Source organism: Nipponia nippon, unplaced genomic scaffold (genome assembly GCF_047370975.1).
Source record: "Nipponia nippon isolate SJK-2023a ecotype South Korea unplaced genomic scaffold, ASM4737097v1 scaffold_9, whole genome shotgun sequence".
NCBI classification, from domain to species: Eukaryota; Metazoa; Chordata; class Aves; order Pelecaniformes; family Threskiornithidae; genus Nipponia; species Nipponia nippon.
This window is the reverse complement of record NW_028262413.1, coordinates 14616603-14638399: the sequence shown is the minus strand read 5'-3', so window position 1 is coordinate 14638399 and position 21797 is coordinate 14616603. Positions and strand designations below refer to the sequence as shown.

The 21797-nt window shown below is 45.3% G+C and overlaps 1 protein-coding gene across 3 annotated transcripts in view; it reads right to left on the bottom strand.

Moving 5' to 3' along the window:
• The window catches only part of GRM7 (glutamate metabotropic receptor 7), a 313728-nt gene extending 293754 nt beyond the window's left edge, over positions 1 to 19974 (bottom strand). For all 3 annotated transcript variants that reach the window (XM_087744649.1, XM_087744651.1, XM_087744650.1), the window contains exon 1: positions 19375 to 19974. In XM_087744649.1, coding sequence (XP_087600775.1) covers positions 19375 to 19965 — 591 coding nt within the window. In that variant the 5' untranslated portion in view covers positions 19966 to 19974. The remainder of the gene's footprint in view (positions 1 to 19374) is intronic.
• Positions 19975 to 21797: the final 1823 nt, after the last annotated feature.

Below are 21797 nucleotides of genomic sequence, written 5' to 3'. Positions count from 1 at the left end.
GGCTCAAATCACTGAGCTACTGCAGTTTAGGAGAATGAGCAGTGCCAGTAACATCTGCTCAGCCTGACCTTGTTAAGGACCATGAACACAGTGACATGTCCGACCTGCCCCGCCTGGGGAGCATCTCGCTCCCCACCCAAAAGGAAGTGTTTTGTACTTACTACAAAGAAAATCCACCTCCAGGTCTTTTTGAAGCATCTCTTTCCATTCCACTACCAAAAGACTTCATTCATCCCTGCTAGAGTCCTGTAGCAGCCCTGAGAGGTTAAGGGAGGGTTTCTTCTGGTTACCAAGAAATAACAGTCCCTGAAAAGTAACTACCAGATATTCCATCTACATTTAAAAGTCTGGTTCAGACTTCCCTTATTACAGTTGCAAAAGCCCTTGCTATCTAATTCAGCTAAAGTAACAAAGCTGCACTTCCAATGATTGTAACTAAACGCAGTTAACCTTAAAAAGTCACTTTTGCAAACAGAGCAGATTTATCTGGATTTAAATTTTAGTTCTTGTACAAAGACTTAAGAACAGGTTCCTCCCCATTATTCAATTTAACAATAATAATAAAAACGTCCATGACAACTATAACAAAAAGACTCTGATAAAGCCTGAAACCTTTTTGATAATGAAACATACAATTTCCCTGTTTGAAGCACAATTCCCCAGAGAACATTTTAAAAGAGATATAGAAGAACTGTCGTTTTAAAACTGTTAATGTAAAGAACTGTGTACGAGAACAGCCCATGTAAAAAATAGACTTTCAGAAAAGCTAGAGAAAAAATAGTGGGTGGGAGAGACTAGACAACTTAAATACAGTGTCTCATTAGGACAATTACAGGAGTCAATAAAAACTGGCAAAATTGAAAAAGATTCACTAAGCTGCTCGGTTCAATTTCCATTTAATTCAGAGACAGAGAGGTCAACTACAGCCAGTAGTCATCTCATTTGATTCCTGGGGTGCAGATGACTTAGCCATATTGGTAACTACCTTTTTTCTCTTGCCGTCTAAGTATACCTTTTGTTGGATCATGACAGCTATTCACCATCTCATTGCTTTTTTAAATAAGTCTATAATCACGTATCTATAATGTACTTTTAACAACATTAATTATGAGCAGATAAACTGTCATATAAGAAATAGTAACACGCATTAATTAAGGTTAGTCCTACTCTTACTCAATTCAAGTTTTAATCTTCCAAGTTTTCTCATCAATACCTTATCATCATAATGCCAGAAAGGAATTAATGCACTGAGAGGATGTCAACTATTTGAAGAGGATCAAGCACTTGGGATGCCAAAATAACCAGCTGAAGCGCCGGATTACTGAACTAAATACGAGGCAGACAGTCAAAAAGTGCAAAACCATCAATGCGATAGGTCCACGTGGCTCCACAGTTGAGGTCGCTGATGGGACTCCAGCGCACGCGAATTATCTTTATGCACTCTATTTCATGCACCACACGGGTACAATTTTTTACCATGTAAGATTTTAATCAAATTTCAACAGCTTTTTGTACTAGTGAGTATTTTTAAATTGGAGAGCATGAGACCTCTTTATTTTTAACATGTCTACCTTCACTTGTCAAAGCGCCAAAATCTACTGAATGAAAATCTAAAAATTGCCTATAAACATCTATTTTTTTTCAAGTTTAGGTTCTTTCCTATACTGGAGAAAGTCTTGAGAAATGTCCTGAGCATCTTATAGCATATTTAGAGCTTTTTATTTTTACTGCCATTGCAAATGTATTTGCACATCTTTTTAATAATCCTAGCTCCTGCAGCCATGAGTACCTGTGAGAATCTAGACTTCCATTAAAGTAATTGTGTTAAAATGTCACAATGTTTTTGAATTTTGAGCCTTTTCAGCAGGCTTCTGTCTGCAAGTTTTTTACAAAATCTTAAATTTTAAGTGTTTTTTCTGACTGGGGAGGGGGCTTTTTTACAAAAAATGCCAGTCCCCAAAATCTGAAAACTGTGATCACATACTAAATAAAGCATATGATCACATTTATCTTTTTATCTAGGTAGCTCTATTTGTTGCTTTTCCCAGTGCAGTGCTTCTGTCTCACCAGGACCTCATAGATACTGTTGGTTAGACACATTACCAGGAAAGCTGTGATGACGACTCCCCAGAATAATGTTCTTGTCAACAAGGTGTGAATTTACAAACTCATTTGGAGCGACATAATGATAAATTGCAAAGTGCAGGGGAAAAAAATCAACTAATTAACCTGAGAAGTTCATTTTAACACAAAGAAAAAAAAAACAACCTGGAACACATTTGCCTCCTCTGAGGACTCATCCTAGTGGGCTGGATTTTCACAGTGCTTAGCGCTCAGCAGTTCAAACTGACATCAGTGAGCTGGTCCTAACAGAGCTCCAGTAACAACCACCTGCGTTTTTGAAGCTGCAAAAGCAAGGTTTTACTTCTGACACTTCAGGGATAAGGTTTCTTACACAGAAGTTAAAGATACCATTGATTCCCTTTGTACTGCCAAGAAAAAGGCACTAATCCTCTTGCAGGCTGGGGTTAAGACTCACAACTCTGTGCTCATCCATACCACCTTTGGTTCATGCCTAAAGCTACTTTAGGCACAAATATTAACCAATGCAGAAACCAGATTTCACCACAACTCTTTCCATCTACCTTTACATCAAAGCTGTTGACAATAGCAGCACATTCATCTGACTAAAACCAATAAAGGTAATAATACTTAATTGCCAAAATAACTTGCATCATTCCTCTGATCAACTGGGATTCTCAAGCCAAGAAACAGTATGTTGAAAAGTCAGCAATCTTGGCAGTCACAGATTAATCCATGTTAAAAGTGGACAGGATTTTCTTTTGCATGAGAAGACACTTCACTTTATTAGTCTGTTAGGCTACTGGCAGGGTCTCTCTTCAAAGCTGTGAAAGAAAATGCTGAGTTGGTTATTTACAAGTAGATTTTGTGTTCATCTCTGAAAGACAATGAGCAAAATCCTAAGGTAAGGGCAATCTGCAATTGTGCTGACAAATTCACTCCAGCCAAAAAAAAACAGCTCTTTATGTACTGTCATTACAATAATTTGTATATTTTTAGTATCATACTGGCAGTTAGAAGTCCCAGTTGAGGTCAAAACCTTGCTGGACAGCTTTCCTCACATGAGGATAGTCCTCATGGTGAAGGATTTATAACAACAATTTGATTCTCTAGCAAAGAAAGCAGCGGTGAGACTGGTCTGAGCACCCATGGGGGATCCCCAGGTGATGGGAGAGTTGCCTGGCCAGTCCCTGGGTACGAGCAGGGTCCCTGGAGCTGCTGGGGGGCTCAGTTGGAAACCTCGCAGGACTGAGAGCAAGGAGCGTGCAGGAGTAGATAAAAATCACATCTGCATCTTTCCTAGGCTTACACCAAGTACTCATTTGCTAGACTCGGGAGCCAGGTCACGTATTACTTTTTGAAATCAGATATTACCTAATCTAGGCTCAACAGATTTCATATGATGCAAGTTTTTACAAAGTAAAGCAAGTCCTACAGAGCAGCTGTGTTTTGGCAGTTGATTTCCTCATTACACCTGGCCCAGCCATTAGCAGACCCTCACAGCAGCCAAACAAGGAAAAGTTCCAAGTCTGAGGGAGCTCTTTGTTCAAATTAGGAATAAAAATAAATTTGATAAGGGGAGACATATGAGAGCAGTAACTTTACTCCCACCTGCAGCTAGCTGCCCTGGCTGAGCTCACAGCCCTCCATCCCTAGCACAGCTCAAGGCCCATTAGGACCAATTCCCATCTGTCTAAGTGCTATGTACCTTCAAGTCCATTTTCTCCCTGGTTTCTATTTTTAAAATTGCTGTAGCTTGTAAGAGTATTTTGTTCTGTGCAGTGACAGGCTGTCATGTAGCCTGAATATGCCCCTTCCCTAAGATCAGTATCCCAGGGAACTCACTAAGCACAGATGCTTTCCTTAAAGGCTCCCTATACTAGGTCCCATATCATCTACAGTCCCAGTGTCACCAGGGGAACACCATGGACCATGAGAAACCATTCCCAATACAGGAGGGTCAAAGCATCCCTACATTGCCCACTGGTCAACCAAAGTCAACGTGGCTTTAGCCATCCCAAAGCAAACTAAGGAATTGACCCTGCAAATATAGACTGTGAGAGAATTATCACTCAAAGAGCATAGGTGCAGTAAGAAGGGTCTGAGTAATTCATTGTAACTTTAATTTTCACCATCAAAACACTCTCCAAAAGACCATCACCAGTTAAAAAACAAATGTCTTATTAAGTTTTATAGTAACAATCAATATAATGACTTGGTTTTTACACATAGGCTGGGATAAAATGAAAATGGGAGGAACTGGAAATTTACTTTATTTCCACTTACTGGATTTGACAATCCCCAACCTCTCCAAACCCCAGGTTGCATTTCCAGCCTCCCCAGGTAATGCTGCAATAAACCAGCGCTATAGACCAGACACCATCTTGCCTCTTAGCAAACCACTGTACCACTGAGAAACTTTCAGGATACCAGATATAATGCAAAGCACAAAACTGAGAGATAAAGCAGCAGAAGCCTCGGTGCAATTTTATTTCATTAAATAAATGGCATTTTTAATTTGTCTTCATGGAGCACATTAAACAAAAAAATCTCAGTCAACAAATATGACAAAAAGATTCATGAACAGTACAAACACCGTTCAATTGAGAAAGATCGTGTTTTCTCCTATCTGGGTGTTTAAACTAGATCTCATTATTTTTGTTATTTTTAATGTGTACCATATTAATTATAATTTAAGTGATAAGATTTAACATGCTCTACAAAAACAGCAGGAAAGCCAAAAAGAACAGTTTGCCAGGTTTGCTAGCTCATGGTGCCTTTATAATGGCACAAGAAAAAAAAACTTCATTTCATGAACCCAACACCATCTTACCTAAAATTCACCCCGGAGATTAGGATCAACTGTCAGACCAATTTTCCAGACTGCTTAGGAGTGGAGTAAGAAATGGCAGAGGGAGGGAAGAGGGAGAAGCACACACATTTATTGCTAAAAAATTCAATTTGAAAAAGTAGCAAACGGAAAAACAAAGCAATATATATAAATAAACCATTGCATAGAAATGTATATAATAATTTGCCACATAGAGGTACCACAAATCAGCTAGTTTGCCCCATGGAACAATTCATGTTTTTGATCAACTGTTATAACTTTTTTCGTAGTTTAGAGCATGAATGATACACCTCAGCTACCTTGCTGCTGCAGCATTTACTTGCTAGCTAACATGCAAATGTGCCCTGTTACCCATAAGAGGAGTCCCAAATCTGCTCCAAAGCCAGGCTGCAGTGCGATGGCTGACAGCCCTGCTCTAATTCTGCATGTGGCATTTTCACTGGGGCTGATGAGAGTTTTGAGCTGGGTTATGATAATCAGGAAAGAGTTGTTACATATTTAAATATTAAGTACAGGGTTACAGCACAGCATAGATACATGCTCAGAAACAAACATGAGCTTTATTTCACATACATGCATTCATCATAAATGTAGCCATACAATGCACATTTGAATAAACAATTATTATTTCACTAACAGATGGATTGCCTAGAGAGAGCAGCAAAAGCTTTGCTTGTCTCAAGCAGGACATTTTATAGAAGAGTTATCAGCCTCACTCCTCAGTGCTTTTGTGCTTAGAGGTTATGTATTTTCTTATGAAATGTAAGAAGATTCTTCCTGAGAAAATAAGCACAGGGTTTGGGGGCTTTTTTAATAACAATTTGATTCTCTACCAAAATACATTTATCACAGCTGGGAAAAGCTATATTTGTGATTTCTTTCATTTCTTCATGGATTTAATGCCCTTCACAGTTTACCATATCACAAAAAAAAATTCCTAAAAATGGAAAGCTGCCTTTCAATGGACTTGAGCACCTCTGCTCTGTAGCCCTGCACACCATCCACCCAGTCTCACATTGAGATGTGTTATAGATCTCAATGTGTTATAGACTTACTTCTGCAGCTGTCCTGGACATCCTCCATAAAGCTTGAAGAAGTCAAGGAGTCATTTCTCCATTTCCATATATCCAGTTTAGCTAACAAAGTGAAAACAAACTGGAACTCCCTAAGGGCTGATGCCATCATGATTGCTGCAGGCGGATGGAAAATTAATTGTTTTGTATCAACTTCCAGAATCCCATACACTACACAAATCATTTTACCTAGGACACTAACATTCTACTACAGGAAATGTTTTCAAGCATTGGAACAGGCAGGGAGCTCCCAGTTGCCACAGACCTGCTGGGGAATCAAGACATCAAAATAGCCTTTCCTAATTTTGAAAGTCTTTCACTGTAGCAATGGTGTACGCACTTGAAAAAGATAATTTCCTTTACATCACTAATACTCTGAGATTTTGTGTATTGCTGTCAGAAAAACTACAAAACCACAAGAAGTCATTTAATTAATTTTTATTGTCAATATCATTTCTGTGCATTCAAGTACTGCCGCAGAATTATCTTCTTTAAAAATCACTAAAACATCTCTATTAGTGCTGGATTTTATTTCTATAAAAATAACAACTTCCAGCCAAATCTGAGTTGACAGTTTCCCTTTAACTTTTGATTTATTCCTGCCATTTTTTTATTAAATGGGATTTGGCCTTGATCCTACCTATTAGGACTCCATCTTGATGGGATCAGCACGGGAAACAACTCTGGGCATTTAGTCTTGTCTCTATAGCAGCAAGGCACTAGCACAATTAAAACTGGTGATGATGCTGTCTAGGCTGTTATGAGCTGTCATTAAATTCAAGACAACAGGAGAATTTATTAGCTTTCAGCCATCCATTATATTAACCTGTATCTTTATTGTTTCATATTCATATCTTTTTTATGCATTTCCATGAGAAATGACCACACACTAAGGGCATCTCAGCATACCTGATGTCCCAAAGATCACAGAACTGGGGAATGTACCCGTTTCCAAAGTGAATAACTATATAGAAAAGAAAGCCACAGTCTCAGCTGGTGTAAGCTGTCAGAGCTCCACCTACACCCATCAGCAGGGAACTTGACCCCAACCATACAGAATCACTTTTTTAAATTGAATAAACCCAGCTATGCCATCAGCCTTCATTAACCAGGAACAGGTGGGTGGTCCTCTGGGAAGCCGTGGTCCCAACACAGCCTCATGTGAGGGCAGGCAGGGTGGGAAGGGTTATCCCTGCGGGTAGGGATAAAAAAAATGCAAGAGAAACAGCAAGTGGAAAAGACACGATAAGGAAGGTAACATTAATAATACTCCCAAGAGGCCTTTCAACTCCATTTTATACACAATAGGAAGGACAGGAAGGTGAGGAGGCAACACACATTGTTCTGGCTGCATCAGCCGAGATGCAAGTTCTGAACTTTCGAGTTTTATGGAAAGAGCAGCAGCAAGTGTTGGACACAGCCAGAATACGTGTTACAGCACAAAAGAGGTGGTTGTGGACATGAGTGTCAAAGAAAATTCAAATGCTGAAGGCTGGGAATCAATGGAGACTGTAACACAGTGAATACTAAACTCTGTGTTGTCCTTGAGATACACAGGATACAGGCTGATATGTGGGATTCGATCAAGTTGCCTTTGATTTTTTTTTTTAACATGGCAATTAAGTACTGAAATATATGGGATACACAGGATACGCTGTCACAACTCAAGATGAGCATTAGAGATCTATCAAACATCTACAGCCAGTTGAGCTCATCCTAGAAAAAAGATGATCTTTGTTTCACTTTTAAATTAGAGAGTATACGCTTACACCTATCCTCAGTGTTTAAAGTAAGTATGTTACGTGAGGTCTTGTATTACTGGGACTAAACATTAGCAGTCTCTGATATCACGACTGAAAACAGAAATGTTGATTAAGCTTACTAAGTTGCGTTTATCAAGCAGAGGTACTTAGAAACTAGCAAATGCATGGCTCTCCCACGATAAAGGGCCATATTCACAGTGAAAAGGGAATTTGCTATCAGACTTGCAGTCGGTCTAGTCAAGCTTTCTTTGGCAAAAGAACTTCTAATACTAACTTATCTGTGTTTATCTCAAGATGTCTAAAAATAAATTTGGGTTAAAAAAAAGTACAGATTTATCACAAAAATAGTTTATAAATTTATTTCAAAAGTAAATTTGTGTCAATCTTAGCAGCATTTTGATAGCCCAGTAAGTAAGCAGTGGTGGCTGTCGTGGTGTGCGCAAACAGGGCTCCTGGAGTGCCCGCCCCGACATCTGTGCAGTTTTGGCATGATCACATCAGCTGTGGTGCAACTGGCACCTCTGCATCTCACAATTTGCATTTTATCTGTGATCTTGTATTAAGGAGCTCTTCGGTTCTTGTTGCTGGAAATAGAAGCCTGCTGCACTTCTTAAGGCCCAAATCCTCCATTCTCATGGAAGAAAATTTCCTGCTGCCCCACTCTTTTTGGTATATTGAACATGCCAATAGCTGGCGACGACAATCCTGCAAAGATGTAAATTCCTCCTGTGTCGCCAAGTGCTGCAATAGGTTTACAAAGCAACTGCACTCAGTTTGTGCTGTGTTCAAAACTACCATGCATGTAATTATGAGGCTGAATTTAATGACATTGAAACAAATCTCCATTCTGATGAATGCATAATTACTGTTATTAAAATATTTATGAAATAATAAATTTATTAGAAAATCTTCTGCATATAAACTTGCAGAATGCTTTACTCTACACAAATTCTAAAATGGCAGCAGAGAAAACAAACTTGCAAGCCACCAAACCGTAGCATTTCCATCTAAGAGAATGTAGGCACAAAGGTCTCCTGAGATCCTGAACCCTCTGTCCTCTCCATCAAAGACACTGAATAGAGAGAATTGGGATTTCATTATTTTCTTCATTTGGAAAATTTTCAGTTCTTTAAACACGGACTATTGTGGAAGGAACCTTCTTGTGGGACTTTTGTTTGGTTGTTTAACACAGGTAGTCTAGACTGAAAACGCACCATTGGGACAATACAGAATTTAAAATAACCACTAGTACCCATCCAGACCACTGCAAATTTCAGCTAACATCTCGAGCCTGAATCAGAGAGAGATGGAGTTTCACAAGTCCCAGCTGAGTGTATGTTAATCTTGCGGATAAATCTCTCCCACTAAAGCATTTAAAACCTCTACTTTTTGTACCTAACTGCCAGCATAGAAGGGAGAGCAAAAGTCTTGCTTTAGGAAGATATCTATTGCATCTTGTGTTGCACTTAAGCCTCATAGCCTGCTGTGAAAGTACAGTCAAAACAAAACCAGAAAATTTCCAGCAAAGAGGATAAAAGCTGACTATTAAGAGGGAAAAAAATAGTCTTTCACGGAGGTTGTAGAATATTCTTCAGAAAAGTTTATAAAAGAACTTAGGGAAGCATCTGCTAGGACTGGCTATATGGGTCCTATCTCAGATCAGTGATTCACCACGAGTACAGAGAACCACTGCTGAAGGAGTCGGCAGCAGGAGCCACACCAATAACCTCTGCCCCGAGAAAACAGGAGGAGAGTACACAAGGGGCCAGAGCAGGTCAAGGGGACGGTACCCGGACAAAGGGATGCCTGAAACTGTCCAAGCGAATCAGCCAGATCCTTGTCCAGCTTGCTGCCTTCCCACCAACATCAGCCAGTGCTGGAGCATCCAAAGAAAACGCTGGAAAATTGTGCTAAGTGTGTGTTTCTGTCCTCCACAATCTTTGATTTATAGTCCTATTTATGTATGGGCACTCTTCTAAGAAAAGTTAGGATTAGGGCCTTCATGTAGACTAGTAATAGATGGCTGCTATAAAAATCACATGCAGGGATCTATATTCACTTTTACACCGCCATTTCTGTAACTATATTTGGTTTATGAACAAAGAAGATGACTTTTCCAGCTAGCCCTGGAAAGCCTGTATAACCACGCTACGATCAACTTTTTTACATTTCCAGTGATAAGGAGTGTTTAAAGACAGCACAGAGCTCGGCTCGTGCTTCAGCTCCCATCAAGGCTGCAGCACTGACAGTGGCAATGCTCACTCGTTCCATGGGGCTCGTATCACTGAACCCCACCAGCCGCAGGCACCCCAAGCAGTGCTGGGCTGTTTGCTACATCCTGCTATCGGCCACAGAAATGTGAAATCTCTAAGGAAGTAGGTGGAGATATGGGTTTGTATCAACCCACCTGAGGAGAACCTGATCAGAGTCATTTTTCAGACAACTACAGCTTAAGGTTTTGGCTTTGTCAGCAGTTGTTATACCTGCAAGTGAAAAGCCAAAAACAGCTGTAAAACTGTAAGAGCAAATTTTAAGGGCATATCTACAGCAGGTGGGGGAGCACAGGGACCATACCAAAGCCAGGTCCAGATTATCTGGCTTTTGAACTGGAAGCAGTAAAGCAACTCCAGCAAGGCACTGCCCTTGGGCTAGGGCGAGCAGCCCCATGCCAGTTACCTGCCGTGTGAGATGCCGACCAGGCTGTGTCCTCCCGGGGACTCCTGTGTCACCACCTGGCACTGAACAGGGCTGTGCAGATACCAGACTTGACCTTGGCTGCTTCCCCTACCAGGGCAATGTGCTGCACAGTGACCACTCTCAGCTTCTCCACCCCAACCTTGATTCTTCCTTTGATCCATCAGAGCAGCCTCTAGGCAGAGACCAAGGTGGCAGGCACATGGCCAGTAGCCTGCCACAAAGGCAAGAGCCACCATGGCCCTGTTGTCCATCCCCTCACCCATGCCAGGGTCCAGAAAGCCACCCCAGCTGCTGTCAGGGGAAGACCTGAGGCTCCTGCCGATGGGAGGAGAGGGAGAGCTGGTCCCGCAGAGCATCCTCCTTCCAGCACCCTCTCACCCTGCACCAGCTGCACGCTGACCTCTCCACACTCTTCCTGCTGTTTTCCATCATGGTTTCTGCCTATCCTCCCTTCACTCACTTCCCAGGTAGGAACAGCCAAGCCTGAACACAACCCGTTGACTGTATTGCTGAATGCCGTTGAGGTGGTTCTGTATTACTTAAACACGTCTTTTCTCTATTAATCACACATCATTGATTCTTTTGAGTCCTAACATCATAATAATGCGAGACAGACAGAATCGAAAAGCCAAACAAGCAGGTGACATGACTGTCAGCACACTGACAGCAGCAGCAGTCAACAAAAGCGGAGGCATGCTCCATCCCGTCCTTGCCCACCATGGCCCAGCACTGGTGTGTGCTCTCCCCTTCCCAGCCTTATCCCTGAGCAAGACGTTAAAAGACAGGTCACTTATGATTACAGCATAAATATCTATGAAAAAAAAAATTTATATGTATGCAAGTATATATATATTTATATATATATATATAAAACACCTACATACAGAAACATATTCATAGACATGAAGCAGAACCATCATCAGAATGAAATCTTGCAACCCAAGACTTCTCCTAACTGTTTCCCCACAGGTCAGGCCATCCTTTTAACAAAAATAGAGCCATTTGATGTGCCCTACATGTGAAAAGATTTTATCTGTGCCACACCAGGCACAGATATCAGCATCATGGCATTAGGAAGGGAAGGTCTCCCAAGTCTGCCTTCTCTTCCCATTTAAATCAGAGTCAAGGTAGTTTGAGTGCTTCACATGATCTCAACGCAGGGAGAAGGGCAATCTCTAATTAGGAGCACTTCACAGGGGTTTGGGCATGCTTGCCAAGTTCATTTAAAAGTACTTGGAAGCGAGGCATTGGCTTGCATTACACCGTCAGCCAAGGAACAAGAGGATATATACTTTGCAACACACTCGCATACATACAGCATGCTAACACCGCTCCCAAACATTGCAAATGACACAGCAAAAGCATCACTTATCACAATATAGACTAAATTAGATGCAAGTTGGGCAATAACTGCTGGAGTTACGGTTTCTCTGGAAATGTAACACCACCACTTGTTAAATTTTGTCAAATGGAGGCACTTGCCCCCTGGAGAAGGAGTGAGAGCTCGATGTGAAGGTCTCGGCAGCCACCCCACTGTAGGCGTGCTTGGGGTGCACCATCCTGCACCCTGACACCGGGTCTGTGTGTACACAGTGCCGGCAAGGGCTTTGTTACAAAATACAGCACACGGGAGCCCAGACACGGCCCCTCAGTACCAGTTCCATCATGCTCAGCAGCCCCCAAGCTGCAAAAAAAAAAAAAAAAAAAAAAAAAAGTGCCATGGCAACCTCCGCTGTGCTGGCTGTGCAGGGGTAGCACGATGGCCCTGTGACATGGGGACACAGAAATTAGAGAGCTTTTAGACCATTCCTACATATTAATTGCTGTCATTTGAAGTCTCTCTTCTTGATGTAGTACAATTGCATGGAAGATCTATGCTAGCTCTGCAGGTATAAGAGTTTCTCCAGCAAGCTAAAATGCGTGATGACTGTGCACAAGTGACCCATGGCCTGAGGCAGGGCAGGGCTACCATATTTTAGTGGTCCATAATTGGACCATGCTTATTCTCAGCTAAATTGGTGATGATTCAGAGTACCTCTACTGCCTTCAGCAGAAGAGCTTTATGGGACCTTGTGAATCATCAGTAACAAGGAAGGCTTTAGAAATACTTGTTTTCTTCAGATTTCTCTCTGCCTGGATACCCACTCCACCACACTAATGACCTGACTATATTGGATTCCATGCTCTCCAAACAGCCTTAATTACATGCTTCGTATCTTCCAATATTATGATAAAATTCATCACAGTCCTATGTCTGGGACAGTCAGCATTGTCACTCATTGAGATTAATCTGAATATCACTATAAATAGAAATAACAACATCTGATATTACGATGTGGAGTATTGTGTTGGATGGTTTTAATGCCTCCAAGCAAAACTCATTTAATAGAATAAAATACGTAATATAGTACATGTAGTTTTACAGTATTAGTGTTATGAGATTCAAAACCAGATCAATATTTCTTTCATAAAAATTAATGCCTTAAAATGATCCCTCCATTTGTCATTCCAAATAGGTGACCTTATTTCATTTCAAAGAGTAAATTGGGAATTGCACAAATGTACTTGCTGAATATATGCTTTCACCGTACAAGCTGACACGTTCCAGCATCCCGCTGTGCTGCCCCCCACACCATCCCCAGTTATCTGCTAATCCTTTGCTCACGTAAGCACCATCATCCCTTTCTGTCTCTCTCCATGGGCAAGCATCGCTCTCCTGGCAGAGCCAGTCTTCTTCCACATGACCCTTTGCAGTCCCTTCTACCTAATGTCTACAGGGAGATGCTCAAAAATAGATTAAGAGCTGAGATTATTGCTAATATTGAATTTTGCCTTGTCAAGAAAATAAATTTTACCTCCAAAACACCATGGTCCAGAAAAATATATTCATAGCACCGCCAACCTCCCATTAGCAACTCCACATGGAAACACGTGAATTCTTGAAGCAAGGATTTTCCTTTACTTTTGATTCATGCAGAGGAAGTAAGATTCCACATTTATTAACTATAGCCTAATATTTCAACAACAATACAGTAGAACGGCATGGCTTAGCTTGTCGACATGTATTAGGTGCATCAGTAACAACAAGGACAAATATTTAGAGGCTGATGAAAATGAAAGCTTGCTGAGAAACACAAAAGCCATCTTTTGAAAAGAGGCAAAGAACTGAAGTTTACTGTTTCCTATTTTTAGCTTTTTGTTAAATTTTCTATGGGAGTCTAACTGAAAAACGCATAGTGTTCCTGAAATATCTTTTAAAAAAATGAATCATTAATCCACTTCCTAAAACCAGTATTGACTTATTAAATGTTAGAATAGGAAAATGAAATAAATTGGTAATGAGTTCAAAATATATTAGCATCTAGAGAAAAACAGTGCTAAAGTATGTTAGTTTTCTTCCCAAACACCAGTGATAACCCAAGAGTCCTCCCATGGCAGGTACATTGCAGTAAATTAAATTGGCCATTTACTACCATCTCATTAAGTCAAATTCAGCAGGAGGGGTCTCAGCATGAATCTTTGGCTTTGCACCCAGAACCTATACAAATGGAAACCTTTGGGCCTATATCCCATATTCCTGCAGGAAACAAACAAAGGGGGAGAGAGGGAGGAACAATCAGTTTGCAAATACTTTTGCTGCAGAGTGAAGGAGTTTATAGGAACTGATCAGATGAGCAGCACAAAATTGATTAGAAAACAAACACTTAAGAAGTTTCTCTTGAAATCATGGGATCACGCATTCTGTAAAGCGATTCTCATACAGCCCTCATCCTTCTTCCCCGTGACCATGCTGCAAATCCAGCAGGAAGAAGCACTGATAACTGCCGCGAGCCAAATTTAATACCCTCAAGCCAGAAGCTGAGACAGAACCACAATCTCCATCGATACCAGTCACAGCACCTCGAACGTTGCAGCTCAGCCAGCTTGTTGATGCAGGCAGTTACCACCACTTTGGCAAAGAGGATATCCTCACTCAGAGAGCCTTGGAAAATGCAAACCCTTTTATAAGAAAAAAGAAGCATCCAACTCAGAGCTGCCCTTTTAAGCTGTATTCCTTTCCAAATAATTGCATTTCTACTGGCTTCATTGTGTCTAGAGCAGAAGGCAGGACTGCAACTTTCATCTTTCTCATTTAGCACGAAGGTGCCCGCAGAAGGAAATATAGCCACAAGCTCCCAAGGGCTATAAGGGGCATTTCAATTTACACTCCCGATCTCATTGTACTCCTTCATCCCATGCTGGTTTCTAAACAGTTCCCTGAAGGGGCTTGGTAACGCACCCCTGTGGGCCACAAAAACCATCACTGATAAAGGAAAAAAGGTATTTAGACAAGAAAGAACGATTGTTGATTGACTATTTAAAATTACATCCACTGAGGACAGAAACCTGAAGCAGTAATTAGTTCATTAGTAAAGCTTGTAATGAGAAGTCTGTAGTTCTAAGGGAGTCCAAAAATTAGTTTTCCAGTATAAAAGAAGAAATCAGTGTGCTGATATTCCCCATATTGCATGGTTCTACTCCCAGAAAATATGAAACAGATGAAACATTTGGCAATTTTTTTCAGCATAGTTATTGAATTTAATGGAGTTAAATTTGCAAGGAAAGCTATGACACTATGAAATAACGAAATTTTTTACAATGCAAAACTAGCAGCCTAAAAACATATTGCCCTGAACTCCCTGATGCTTTTGGAAACAGCTTTCCAAATTGTTTCTGTTTTATTTTTAGAACAGATATTTAATTTACAATCGGCATACTATTTATTGGCATGCTCTAATAGAATCGTATTTTGAAAAAGTCACTGTATTTGACATACTTGAATATTTATGCATTTATATCTCCACGGTCCACCACACATTATATTATCCCTTCTGTTGCATTAATCTAAGGCCCTGCAGCAAAGACGCAGGCCCTTGGTGCTGGGCAGCACACCTGCCCCATGCAGCCCTGCTCCTGAAGTTCACAGCTTAACAGTCCCTCCCCATCCAGGACAGGGATGGGGCACAACCCCGAGGAGAAGACAAGGTCTTCTCTCCAGAGGGACGTAGTCAGAAACGGCTGTCTCACATTAACTCCTGCCAGGGCACTTGCATCCCTGCTTCTGAAGAGGATGAAGTTAAGTAACAGAGAGATGCAAAAATAAAGCATCCAGCTGGAGGCACCTGCAGCTTGACCCCTTCCGAGGTGAGCCATTGCCAAACTGGAAAGAGCTCGTCTGCGTTTTCTTCAAAAGTGAGTCAAACATCCAACTGTGCTTCAGTACGTCTCAGTTAGAACCCCACACGGGTCTAACTTGCTCTTGAAGATGGGACCTTGATGCGCAGCTGGGATGCTCTTCAACATTTTAACTGAAGTAGCTCATGGAAGGTCCCACACAAAGTTCATGGCAATGACAGATATTGAACCTGGGTGTAAAGTCTCCCCCTTCCTCTAAACCCTGTGCTTGTGCAGGGCAGTTGCATCGCTCATTAGTTGTAATTTTCGAAGAGAAATCCTCACGTACTTGGCCTTAGGAGACATACTGCCCTCATTGGCAATTCCTGTGCCCACTTCCAATGCATCGACACGTCCTCTGTGACTCAGAGAGAGCAATGACCCACTCTGACTACGCCTGCGTCTCAACAGCCCTGACAGCTTCGCTCCATCAGCATGAGCACGTCAGTCAAAGGCAGGCAGAGTCGGGGTTATGACTTCTCCTCGCTCCAGCAGCAGCTGTGCACAGCTGGGACTCGGTGCCATCCCCACAGCTCCAGGGAAAATCCCCTCGCCCCAACTATTCCCATCATCTTTTATTGAAGGTGCAATTCAAGGATAAGTGGGGAGAGAGATACAGAGGCAGGGGGAGGGACTTTTGCTTTCATCACACAGGAAAAAGCCCAAGTCTAATGCAGATCCTTCACATCATCTTTTACAAAAGGAAAGCTTCTACAAAACTTCAAACAGTAATTACATGAATGAATTCAAACCAGAGGACCTCAGTACTGCTTTCCCCTGCTTATCCACCTGTTGGCATTAGCTGAAGATGCTCCCAAACCTCTGTGCTAGATTGGGAACAGACAGGTGAGATGCATGGAGAGAGATCCTAACTTCACATGCAGAGAGGAAGATGAATAGCCTAAACTTACTCATCCTGGAGAGTAGCTCAGTAGCTGGCTGAGGAAACCTCACTGTGCTTTGAATGGGTTATATATATATTTCCTCCCTACATTAAGGTAGAGTACAAATACTTCCCTTCCAAGTTACTGTCAGAGAAATGTAAACACTAGTGAGTAAGATTTCTTTATAGAGGCCTCCACAGATGAAAAGAGTTTTCATCTACAAGGTTAGTGAAAAGCCAGTTTGGGCAAGAAAATAAGTGTTCCAGAGCCATTCACCCACCCTTCACCACTGCCACAGTCAGTAAAACCTACAGTGACCCATGAGAAGCAAGCTGGCTGCAACAGCTCATGCATTTGAGAAAGTATTTAGGTTAACAAGTTTTTTGCGGTTGGGTAGTTGGTTGGTTTTTTCTTCCCGATAACTTATAGCTTCTCACCCACCGCCACGTGACAGTACTTAGTTGCTTAACAGGTCCAGTTCTCCTCCTTTCTCTGAAAATAGTTCATTCTTTCTTACTTCTCTCTGGCTGGGACATGGTCTGAACTGTGTTTTGAAGGAGGAGAGGAAAATAGGGAACAGTTTTATTGCATGAAAAATCTGCTTAAAGAACGCAGAACCGAGACATAAAATACATATTCAGTAAAATCTCTCTCAGTATGTACCAGTTCCTGCTTTCTGAATGATTTGGTTAAAAAGCAATTTTGAACAGATGCTTAGTCACAATTCATTAAAATATTTAGATTTATATAAATATCTCTACATGCAGAAACTGTCCAAATGTCTTATTTTCTGCAAACTCCATTACGTAACCTATCACCAAAGATTTTGCAGGTATTGTGGCATTATACAAAAGGCTCCCAGTGCCCAGGATTTCCTTCTGAGTGATATCTCAGTACAGAGTGCCCAGGATTTGCTCTTGAATGAGATTCAGTATCAAACAGCTGGGTAATTTCAGTCTACTGGCTGGTAGAAGTCTACAGCAGATCAGCAGCGTCTGCTGAACCAGTACTTCAGCAGAACTTCAGCACCGCTCACATCCCTCCAAGCTTCTCAGCTCTAGCTCAAGCAGAACATGAGATCATCTGTTTTGCAGCCCAGGAAGGGGTGTTTGTAATGCAAGAAGTCTCGAACAGAAATAAGTACAGTGTACCTAGCGATGCCAAGCTTGCTCGCACACACAAGTGGGGCTGCCTTCTCGGAGGTACGAAGACCCGCATGTTAAAGCCACAGAAATTGTTAGAGATTCAGTACACCACTGAATCCAAAAGCAGTGCAAGTCGCATTGTAATTTGCCAAGAGGGGCAGGCGAGCAAGAAAAACAAAACCAGATCCTTAATGTTCTTTCAGGAAAATTGACAGGACCGAGTCCGGCTGGGCAGTGCAAAGGGCAGTGATGGGAGAAGGCGCATCGCTCCGTTTGTCTTGCATGTGATGGCCGTATCTGGCCCCAACAGCCAGATGGGAATAAGGAGTAACGACGACTGCTGACAGCACAGAGTGGATTTGCCGTGAAAACCTCACAAGTTTCCAGCTGGGAAAAGCGGGGGATCTCTCCGCCCGCTGCACAAAAATAAAAATAAACCCCACCACCACCTTCCGCATGCGAAGGCGTAGGATAGGAAGCGAGAAACTCCGCTGCTCACGATGCATCTGGTGGCGGTTCTGTCGCTGTCGCTGCACCCGCGATCGCTGCCGAGGAGCACCCGGTGCTCGCTGCCGGGCCCCGGCGGCTTCACCCAGCGCCCCGCGGGGACCCCCTCACCCCCGGGCCGTCCCCGCCGGCGGCCCCCGGCCCCCCCCGCTGCCGGGGAACCAAACCTCGGCTCAGCCCCGGACAAATGCGCTCTCCCGGACTCGGGGCGCCGGCGAAGGGCAGGAGGATGCAGCCGGGGGGGATGACAGGTCTCCGTGCCCCGACAGTCAGGGGGGCTGAGCGCCGGCGCCGAGAGGGGCACGATCGCAGCGAGCCCGGGGGCGGGGGGGGGCAACGGAACGGGCAGGTGCTGCAGCGCATCTCCCCCGCACACGCACACACACGCACGGTTCTTTAATCCTCCGGCTCTTCTCAGCCCTCGGCGCTTGCGAGAGCGGAGTGGCGCTCCCGGGCTGCAGCCGGAGCCCGGCCAGCCACCCCCAGCCCCCGGGACGGCCGCGCTCCCGATCCCCTCCGCCGCCTCCGCCCAACCGGGGGCTGGGCTGGCTCCGTACCCTCCGGGAGGGCAGAGGGAGCCCGGCCCGAGCCGGCCCCGGCAAGCGGCTGGGTGCATGGAGTTGTCCAGCGCAGCCCCGTCTCCGCCAAGTGCCGCCGGGGAAAACCCCCCCGACCCCGGGACGCGGGCGGCTGCGGCGCTGCCCGCACCCTGCCCTCGCACGGCGCGGAAATTTCATGCGCGAAGCCCGTCCCGGCCGTGCCCCCGCTGCCTTGCGCCCGCATCTCTGCCGAGCCATATTTCTCTCTAGCGCAACCTCATCTTAAACATCGCCTTTTCTTTTTTTTTTTTTTTCCTTCCTCCTTTCCCTTCACGGATTGCTTCTTGCAAATGGGGCGATTAATCCAGAAAGTGCCATGCACCGTGGAAAAGGGAGACGGCGGAGGATGCTGAAACAGAGAGGGTGGCTGGGAGGGAAACAAGATGCTCCGGAGGGGAGGCAAATGAAGCACCTGAAGGGGCACGGACGGAGTTCAAAGCGGCGGACAGCCGCTGGCGGCTCCACCGCCCGTCCCCGGCGGGCAGAGCCCCGCGGCACGGCCCGGCCCGGCCGGGAAGGAGCTCCGCGACCCGCCCGGCCCGGCGCCGCGCAGCCCTACCTGGAAGAGCCGGAGGATGTTGGCCACCATAATGGACACTGAACTTCCCGACGCCCCGATCACTCCAACTACTTTTTCCGGCTTGACGAAGACGGGCGGCTCCCCGTTGGTGCACCTCACGTCGGAGGTGTCCTTCTGGATGAGAGCCTGGACGAAGGTGAGGGACTGCTCCAGCGCGTAGGTGTCTCGGGAGCAGGTGTCCAGGATGCGTGCGCCCAGCGTGACATTGGGCAGCAGGTCCGGGTCGCTGTTGATCTGGTCCAGGGCGTAGAGCATCGCCTCCAGCCTGTGGATGCCGTTCTCCTTCTTGATGTCCCCGCAGGGCACGCCCGGGGGGCCCTTGGCGTGGACGGGGAAGAGGCCGCCCAGGGTGATGTCCCCCTCCAGCCGGATGGAGTGGGGCGCGTACATCTCCTGCCCCTGGGCCGCCTCCGAGAGCAGGAACTCCAGCAGGCAGCAGGGCAACTTCATCAGAGTCAGGAGCCGCAGGAGCCTGCCCAGGCGGACCATGGTGCTGCCGCCGCCGCCGCCGCCCGGGCGATGCCCCGGGCGATGCCCCGCGCTCCCGCCCGGGCTCCCCTGCGCCTTCATGCAGCCCGGAGGGGCCGGGGCGGCGGGGCGGGATGGGCGGGGGGGGGGTCGGCCGCTCCCGCCCGCCCTGGCCGCGGCTGCCTCCGCGGCGCTCCGCGGCAGCACGGCACTGGGGAGCCGCGCCGCGCCGCTACCGCTTTAAATGGTGGCCGGTCCTCTCCGCCTCCCGCCCCCTCCACCGCCCCGCCCGCCGCCGCCGCTGCTGCGCAGGATGCGGCCGCGTCGCCCGAGCCCGGACCGGGGATGGGGATGGAGACGGAGCCGGACGGCGGCCCCGGCCCCTCCACCAGCCCTGCCCCGGGCGGGGGGCGCTACAGGTGGTGCGGGGGCCGGCCGGACCCCGACGGCGCCGGGGAAGGGGAGAGCCGGGGCAGCCTCCCTCCCCGGGGCCGGATCCGGAGCGCAGCGGCAGCGGCTGGGTGTCGCCGCCGGGGGCCGGAGCCGGGCGCGGGGGTGCGCGGCTGCCCGCGCCTCGGAAGCAGCCGCGAAAGGTGCCTCCGTGGGGGGACGCCCGCTCAGCCCGACTGGAGCATCCTCCTCCTCCTCTTCCTCCCGGCGGGGAAGCGGAGCGGAGCCTCGGGCAGCGGGCGCCCCCAGCTAGCGGGGACCGGCAGTGCCGGCGCGGGCAGCGGGGCGAGCTGGGACCACAGCGGGGCCCGGCGGGCGAGTACAGCCAGCGCGCCAAAGCCTGCCGCCCAAGTGCAGGAGCATTCTAGCAAGCCTACTGCATCAAAACCAATAATCCGGATTTTGACATAGAAAAGAGATCCTCCTCCCCACTAAGGTGGGTACCAATGGAGCCAGTAGGGAGGAGGAGGAGTTTGAATGTAACCCCATACTCCCAAAACCAAAGTAATGCAGCTGATGTTGTTCTATTTTACGATCTCCAGACCCATTTTTGTTTGGCATACCGAGATCTCGAGGATGCCAGAACATCCTAGTTTTGTTCCCTTCATCCCAAAACTATAATATCCAAGAAGATGACACTTGTTGCCATTCCCTGCTGACCAGCAAATACCTGCCCTGTCACATTCCCAAATCAAGAGTAATGCAAAATACATCTCTGACACCTGGTTCCCCCCAGACCAAGGATATTTTTTGGAGATAACCTTTAATTCCTTCTTCATAAACACCACATCAAGTAAAGCTGCTCTTCATCATTTGGCCAGTATCACACACTGGACCAGCAGCACCCGATGTGTAGTGGTTCAGCCTGCCTAGTCCAGCTACAACTCTGAAGTGTAACTCTCTAATAGACAGGTACAGTGACTGCTTAATTTCCAACACATGAAGTCAGAGCAACACAACTGTTACTGTTGTAACAGTAAAAAACATCAGTAAAAACTGATGGTTTTTATCTGTTTCAGCCTAGCCAATTTTTATGTCACAGTACTGAAATGTTGCAGCATGACTAGTCTGGCAGACACAAGTGAGTGGCTTTGCTGGTCAGGTCTTGACTGAGATGGAGCTGGCTAGGGGTTAGTGACACAGCTTCCAATAGTTATTAAGGCATTTTAACACCTTAAAAGCTCTGTATTTTTAAAATTGTGTCCTTACCATATTTTTCAGGTTTTTTTTCTTTCCCTTGTACATTGGTTGTCTGTGTCTGCTTGTATTTGGCAGAAGTTACTACAACCCGGTTTCCCAACTGGTACCACCATGACCAGAGAAGGCATATGCATGTTCCTTGGTGAAAGGGGACATTTGGAGAACAGCAGCAGTACTGGACAGATGTAGCAGGTGAGAGGATATTGCAGTAGGGCCGGGATGTAACAAGCATAAATAACAATAAAAGCAGCTGGAGTTCTCCACTAGAAATTATATTTTTGGGG